An 8,033-nucleotide genomic window follows, 5' to 3' on the forward strand; every position below is an offset into this window, starting at 1 on the left:
ACTACTTTTAAAATGTTCCCAACGATAACCCTGACTCAGCTTCACTCCTGGATTGCTGTTCAACCGTCCTTTAGATTTTTGTCCCTGTGGTACTTCAGATCGGTGCATAACGAAGTGTAAACAGCGAGTAGCCGAAGTACCTAGTGAACAACCTTGGGTTAACGTTCCAGTTATTGCTATTTAATAATAATAATAATAATAATAATAATAATAATAATAATAATAATAATAATAATAATAATAATAATAATAATAATAATAATAATATTGGTTTTGGGGGAAAGGAAATGGCGCAGTATCTGTCTCATATATCTTTGGACACCTGAACCGCGCCGTAAGGTAAGGGATAAAGGAGGGAGTGAAAGAAGAAAGGAAGGAAGAGGTGCCGTAGTTGAGGGCTCCGGAATAATTTCGACCACCTGGGGATCTTTAACGTGCACTGACATCGCACAGCACACGGGCGCCTTAGCGTTTTTCCTCTATAGAAACGCAGCCGCCGCGGTCGGGTTCGAACCCGGGTTGCTATTTCCGAAAAACCACTATTCAGCTCCACAAAAAAAAAGAGACAAAAAACGCAATATTTTTAGTGTAAAAATGTAACTAATATGGCATAAATGAAGAATTAACCCTATAGGGACGTTAGCTATAGCACATATCAGAAACGAGAGATCTTTCTATTTATTTTTTGTTTCTTTGAACTTTAACATGGTAACTTGCGCGTGAGTATAGTCGCAGGCGCAAAATGCTGGCGATGAGGAGCTTTTAAGCTATAGGTGATGCTGAGCCCCGTGAACCAAATGCGAAATGTTTATCCTGATTTATATCAGATTTGTCCTCGTCCACCGAGAACCGAGGGTCGGATACCGAGGAGGAAGTCGCTGCAATAATGATGACGACGGCGGTGCGAACAGCGTTTAAAAAATGTCATGGACTGATGTACGGTGCTACCTTGAACATTACGCCGGTAAGCGGGCGTAATCTTTTCCTGGCGAATTTCCCCACTGACATCGCACAGCACACGGCCGCCTTAGTCTGTTCCCCAACATCAGCCGCTGCCTGCAGCACCATACTTGTTTCCAATAAGAATCGAGTCTTTTGTAGCACCTTTCGCAAAAACCGGATATGCAATGAAAAAGAAGACTGAGAAAACCATTAAGAATTGATTTTTTCAAAATTCACGATTGGTGCTACAATTTTGTCATCTTCCATGGAAACTTTGTTTATTCAACTACACCTTGGCCAATCCCCGCGCGTGGGTATGTGCCATATACCTGGGGTGAAGAAGAAGAAGAAGAAGAAGAGAAGAAGAAGAAGAAGAAGAAGAAGAAGAAGAAGAAGAAGAAGAAGAAGAAGAAGAAGAAGAAGAAGAAGAAGAAGAAGAAGAAGAAGAAGAAGAAGAAGAAGAAGAAGAAGAAGAAGAAGAAGAAGAAGAAGAAGAAGAAGAAGAAGAAGAAGAAGAAGAAGAAGAAGAAGAAGAAGAAGAAGGAGAAGAAGAAGAAGAAGAGGACTCTGATTAATCGTGCGCACGTACCACGCGCCAAACGTCCACGCGCCAGCCAGCCTACTGCAGCAGGTCTCTGCCCATTGCTGAGAAAACAGCGACCAAGAGACGGCTCCTGGCTCAGTCTCCAATTCCACACAGCAATGCGCCCACTGCTACCAGCGTACAACAGCTCACTGAGCCGCGACCCCAACGGGGTGAGTACGGCAGTGGCACTCTGCGTGTGCGGTTTCGTAACCAACCAGCTTCGAGCTAACCCTAACCTGGCACGATGTGATCTCTTCCAAGCTCTGGCTTTCGCGGATTACTGCATGCGCTCGTCGAGAGCTACAGTCTTGGAGCTCTCGGGATTCGGGTCCTCGGGATTCTTATGTGTCATTAAGATGAAGCAAAAAAGTGTAGGAATGCTGACTACGCAAAAGTGCCCGCAGAGCGTGAACCTAAGCCGATGCCAGATTTCGCGCGTACGCGGGCATTGCAATCGTGTGCATTCGCACAGTGCCTAGACTGGCTGAGGCCTTATCTGCGCCGTGTTATTTAAGGCCAGACTGGCCCGCGAACTCTCATCCCTAGGCACATCTAAAGGGCGCAGATGGCCTTGAAGATGTATTGTATTTAGTAGCAAGTATTCAAAGAACCCCCCTCCAGGTGGTTTAATTTAGTCCGCAGCCCTCTACTTCGCCGTCCTTAAAGCCCGCCGGACCAAGTGGAGTCGCGGGGGCGCCGGACGCCCAACGTGGACAATGTATTAGCTTTGATTTCACGCGCGTACGTGCCTCTCCCAGCCCAACGCCCCTGGAGCTGACGCCGACGGACGCGACGCCGGCAGGGAGCGCGCTGGCGGCGGCGTCCAGCAGGGCGCCCCCGAAGACGATGCCGTCGACGACGAAGAGGTGGACCGGCTCGCGAGCTGGCTCAGCCTGTTCCGCATGCTGGTCATCTTCCTGCCCCTGTTCGCGCTGTGCCTGCCCACCCTGCTCGGGGACTGGGAGCGTGCTCGTCGCAACGAGACCATGATCACGCCCAGGAGGTTCGTCAGCCTGGTCACCCCGCGCGGTTCCTCCCTGCGCCGCCAGGAGAGCCGAACCACCTGCCGCACCGAGGCGTGCATGGCGGCAGCCGCCAACGTCAGCCTCGACCCAACGGTCAACCCCTGCGACGACCTGTTTGGACACGTCTGCAACAACTGGATTAGGAACCACCGCATCGATGAGTACGTGGGCTCCTAGTCTAGACCGAAAGGGCAAATGCCCCTCGGAAGAAGCCCCTCCGACCAATGGCGCCTTCCTATTGCCGTGACGTCGCTGTCAACCGCCTTGCACCTGCTAGCGTAGCATTGCCGGTGGCTTTAAGGTGCGAGGTGAATGTCCACGCCGACGTGACAGTAGTTCGGCGCCACGGGCTGGAGGGCATCTTTTGAGGAGCATTCGCCGCTTCGTTCATTCATGAGTTCTTTTCGACTACAGCAAATCTATCAGCAGGACTAATGTGGCTGAAATGGTAACTTTTTCTGACCACAGCCGCTCACCGACTGCGGCGGTTTCGCCTTCGGTTGAGTACGCGAGTAATACTGCACGGAGGAGGGAGAGAGTTCGCACGCCCATGTGTTGACAGCGCCCGTTTTGACCCGGTGGTGTTATGATTTGTGCAGAGACAACCCGCTATGAGCAGACAGGAAAGACCCTCTTCGACCATCAAGAATAGCATGTGCCAATTAGCATCAAGTAAAGGAGGAGTCCAACTCGGCTTAAAAATTTTTAATTCAGTCGGTTGCCAAATGTACTGAATAGCAGAATGTTCGAGCCGCTTGTCACGGCACCTTTTTGCGTAGTGCTGTCACCAAAACAATAATGAGGTGTATACGCGTCGCTGGCAAGGACGATGAAATTACCATCAATTTCCAAATTTTCAGTCCGGCCCTAGTTCCGGAGTTCACATTTCTAATGGCGCATTGCAAACGGAGGTTCGAAGCGTCGCTCTGAATCCGCGAGGGAGTACAATATCCGCCGCCTGTTAGCACAACGGGCCAAGAGCCTTCTTACCGGCGAAGGGTAATAAACAAGCACCTACAGGTCGTTCGTATATGAAAGGGAACAACCAGTTTTCACAAAAAGTTGATTTTTTGCGTATTTCCCAAATAAAGTTACTTTTTGATACTATACGCCTAGAGGAAAACTATTTAGAAAACAGAAAAAGAAATTGGCTGTGGTTTAGCTCTGCTTAACCCTAGCTGCACTGCGAAAGCTTCGTTTCCTCGGCACGTCGTCTACGCAGCGTCTCATTCCGAAGCTCTCGAGAACTCAAACCGGTCTCTTCCGCAGTTGGAGAGTCACTCCGGGACATGGCACGACTTCTTCTAGCCGCATCTTCGTTAGGACGCTTCTCGAGTCATGCGGCGCGTTCTTCTGGCATCTCTTAAGCGCGTTGTCTCTTTCTTGCTTCGTTCTGTCGTTGTTGCGTCTCTTTCGCGCTCTTCATAACGGCTACAATACACTGATGTTCTGTTGTTGTTGCTGATAGGAAGAAAGGAAAGGAAAGTGCACGGGCCTGCCTACTGGCTCAAGCCGAGCCACGCTCACTGCCGCGTGCCGAAAGTAGGAGAGTTTAAGGGTAGGAGAGCAAAGATAGAAAGAAAAGACGCGCGCTATTAGGCCCCGGGCCGAACCCGGAGGCAGTGCAATACCGGGCCGACCCGTGCCAGAGTGCTTCAAGCACGCCGCCTTATTCCAAAAATAAGTTTAATATTTTGGGTTCAAGGACCCGCAGCAGATATGAAATCAGGTATCAGAACAATACACTGAGGCGAAGCGCGGGGTATACACATACACACACACACACACACACACACACACACACACTCACACACACACACACACGCATATATATATATATATATATATATATATATATATATATATATATATATATATATATATATATATATATACCCCCGAGGCGACACCTCCTCTCCCTCTACCCCAGCGGAGCACATCTTGTGGAGCGAGCGGCAATGGCAGCGGCGTCGACGGCGGCGCCATCTGTTGGAGCGCGACAGCGGCGTTGCTAGGCAACGGCGGCTCAAGGTCGTTCGTCGGCCACGGCACACGGCATACGGCATACGGCTGAAGTGAGCCATTTCGGCGACGAGCCGAAATGGCTCGCTGGCTGGCGTAGTAAAGCATTCGCTTTAAAAATGCTTGGCACACCAAATTATGCAGTAATCCTCAACCGAATGCTCAAACTTTGTCCTCTTCATTCATATTGTATGGATTTGTACGTGTCGCGAGTCTACCTGCGGGTGTACAAGAGCCTGGAAATGCCTTCGCGCTTTTCTCCTGCCGCGGTGGCTCAGTGGTTTGGGCGCTCGGCTACTGATCCGGAGTGCCCGGGTTCGAACCCGACCGCGGCGGCCGAGTTTCGATGGAGGCGAAACGCTAAGGCGCCCGTGTGCTGTGCGATGTCAGTGCACATTAAAGATCGCCAGTTGGTCGAAATTATTCGGCGCCCTCCACTATGGCACTTCTTCCTTTCTTCTCTCTCAGTCCCTTCTTTATCCCTTCCCTTACGGCGCGGTTCAGGTGTCTACCGAGATGTGACAGAATACTACGCTATTTTCTTTTCCCTGGAACCAATGTGAAATGAAAATAGTAATAATAATAATAATAATAATAATAATAATAATAATAATAATAATAATAATAATAATAATAATAATAATAAATAATAATAATAATTGGTTTTGGGGGAAAGGAAATGGCGCAGTATCTGTCCCATATATCGGCGGACACCTGAACCGCGCCGTAAGGGAAGGGATAAAGGTGGGAGTGAAAGAAGGAAGAGAGGTGCCGTAGTGGAGAGCTCCGGATTAATTTCGACCACTTGGGGATCTTTAACGTGCACTGACGTCGCACAGCACACGGGCACCTTTGCGTTTCGCCTCCATCGAAGTGCGGCCGCCGCGGTCGGGTTCGAACCCGGGTACACCGGATCAGTATCCGAGCGCCCTAACACTGAGCCACCGCTGCGGGTTCGCGTTTTTCAATGCGCACAGAAACGGCAAACACAAACACGTGTGAATTTCGACGTCTAACCTGATAATATCCGTTGGGTGCATATCGGCTGCTCTACCGGACGCATACATTTTGTAGTCTATAAATTCACTGTTTGATTCGTTGGGCCTACTATCGAATACTAGGAGGACGGAGCATTGGGAGGTGCGGCGCGACCGACGCACGATGGACCACAAGCACCAAGCGGCGCTGACTAGCGCCCTGCACATGCTCCTGGCAGGAAGGGCCGGTAAACGCTGGTTGCCCATTACAATGCGGCGCCTCTACCGCAAGTGCCTCGAGCCAGGCCCAAACGACGGCGCCGAGCTGCGGTCTAAGCTCCTGGACAGCGCCGGCATCTCGCCCTGGCCGCACAAGCCTGGCAATTTGACCCAGGCTGGAGGCGTATCCAAGGTACATCCGTGAAGATAGGACGACCTCTTAAAGTGCGGCATAGCAACGCCTGTAAACGTACTTACCACGTAGATTGCTCGTGTGTCCGCGGTCAGGACAGGGAAGGCAGCTGCAGTTGGCATGAGACCGCCTGCTAAAAAAGACCATGTCAGCAAGGTGAACCTAGAATTAAAGTGGCAGAGCCGGCTGTGGGGAAACCTGTGATATCTTCCACATGGCGTGGGCATGCACTCAATTGGGATTCTCCTCCCCTACCCCTAACCGAGAGGCATGGGAGACTGCCCTCCTCAACTGCTCCTCGCTTGAGTCCCAAAGGGCTCTGGTGGAACAGGCGCGAGACCAGACTGGGATGCCGACTATGTAACAGAGTGGCTCCCAAACTCTATTCCATCAAATAAAAGTTCACCACCACCCACCCTCAATAAAATTATAATGGAGAGCGTTAGAAGCAAACAGGACCAGACGGCGGCGCACAGCAAGCGTGTCGCACAGTGCTGTACTTTGTGTGCGTGCGTGCGTGTGCGTGTGTGTGTTAAAGATCCTCAGGTGGTCGAAATTATTCCGGAGCCCTTCACTACGGCGCCTCTTTCTTGCTTTCTTCTTTCACTCCCTCCTTTGTCCCTTCCCTTACGGCGCGGTTCAGGTGTCCAACGATATATGAGACAGATATTGCGCCATTTCCTTTCCCCCAAAACCAGTTGTTGTTCATTATTATTATCAGATGAAACCACGGATGGGATGAATACAGTGAAGATGAACCAATCGCTTGAGCGCACGTAGTTGCTGCAAAGCTGCATACCTCTACCGTCCAAGAAAATTTTCGTGTCGTCGTAAGCAAAAATAAAATAAAACGCCAAGCTAAAGAAAAGCACGCCCGAAAATGCACTGATTTTGTAAGAAACAAAACGTAATTGTACTTGTCTAGTGAGCGCTTTAGTGTATAGCACATTAAATATTTCTGAATCTCAGGCGCTGCGTAAGCTTCCTAGTTCATTTTTGTATACAATGGGAACACCGTCCGACGGGGTCCGGTAAACATTAGGTTTGCAGCTTCTTCGAAAGGGGTTGACGTCATTCGAAGACTTCGTGTGAAGTGCAAACCGCATAATGTATAAAAACGGCGCCGGCTTAACTGGCTAAAAAGAATAAAAAGTAAGAAAACAGATTTAAAAAACGGTGTAAGCTCAAGGTTCGTCTTTAAGAGTGGGACGCGACAGCGTATTGCAGCGTTGCCAAGGAGTCCACGGAATGCCATCGTCCGTGCGGCGCGACGCCTTGCCCGTTGGATATTTTAAGGAAAGGAAATGACGCCTGTTGCACATATCGTGGTGGACACCCGAGCCGTGCCGTAAGGCAAGGAAAATGAATAATTGGTTTTTGGGGAAAGGAAATGGCGCAGTATCTGTCTCATATATCGCTGGACACCTGAACCGCGCCGTAAGGGAAGGGACAAGGAAGGGAATGAAAGAAGATAGGAAGAAGGAGGTGCCGTAGTGGAGGGCTCCGGAATAATTTCGACCACCTGGGTATCTTTAACGTGCACTGACATCGCACAGCACACGGGCGCCTTAGCGTTTTTCCTCCATAAAAACGCAGCCGCCGCGGTCGGGTTCGAACCCGGGTACTCCGGATCAGTAGTCGAGCGCCCTAACCACTGAGCCACCGCGGCGGGGCGAAAGAAGAAAGAGAGAACTGCAATTTGAAAGTTGGACATTGAGGAAAGCGCGGCGCTGCGCAGCGGCGAAACACCTGTGGCTCGGTGGTACTAGTGGCGCATGCGCAGTAGTGACTAGAGAGCGAGAGAGAGAGAGAGAAATATCCGTGGCGAGGCGCGCGTTGTGACGTCATGTGCCTCCTCGGAGTACCACCACGACGAAATCGCAAGTTCGCGACCAGTAAAGCTTTCGCTTTAAAAAAAATTAGGCAGTGTCTAAGCTCTGGTTAAGCTTGGATATACAAGCGAAAAGCTTCAGTTATGCTTGGTTTCACGTCATGGTTTTGCTTCGTAGCTTAGCTTTGACTTTATCATTTTTTTTCGCTGTTGCGCAGCCAACTCCAAAGCGAGTACT

The 8,033-nt window shown here is 50.1% G+C and overlaps 1 protein-coding gene across 1 annotated transcript; it reads left to right on the forward strand.

The window, feature by feature from the left end:
* The first annotated feature begins 1,556 nt into the window (after positions 1-1,556).
* On the forward strand, positions 1,557-2,730 carry LOC144095283 (uncharacterized). The gene is made up of 2 exons (XM_077629061.1): positions 1,557-1,698; positions 2,287-2,730. The coding sequence occupies exons 1-2, from the start codon at positions 1,645-1,647 to the stop codon at positions 2,728-2,730; spliced, it is 498 nt and encodes a 165-aa protein (XP_077485187.1). The 5' UTR covers positions 1,557-1,644.
* Positions 2,731-8,033: the final 5,303 nt, after the last annotated feature.

Source organism: Amblyomma americanum, chromosome 6 (genome assembly GCF_052857255.1).
Source record: "Amblyomma americanum isolate KBUSLIRL-KWMA chromosome 6, ASM5285725v1, whole genome shotgun sequence".
Classification (NCBI taxonomy): Eukaryota; Metazoa; Arthropoda; class Arachnida; order Ixodida; family Ixodidae; genus Amblyomma; species Amblyomma americanum.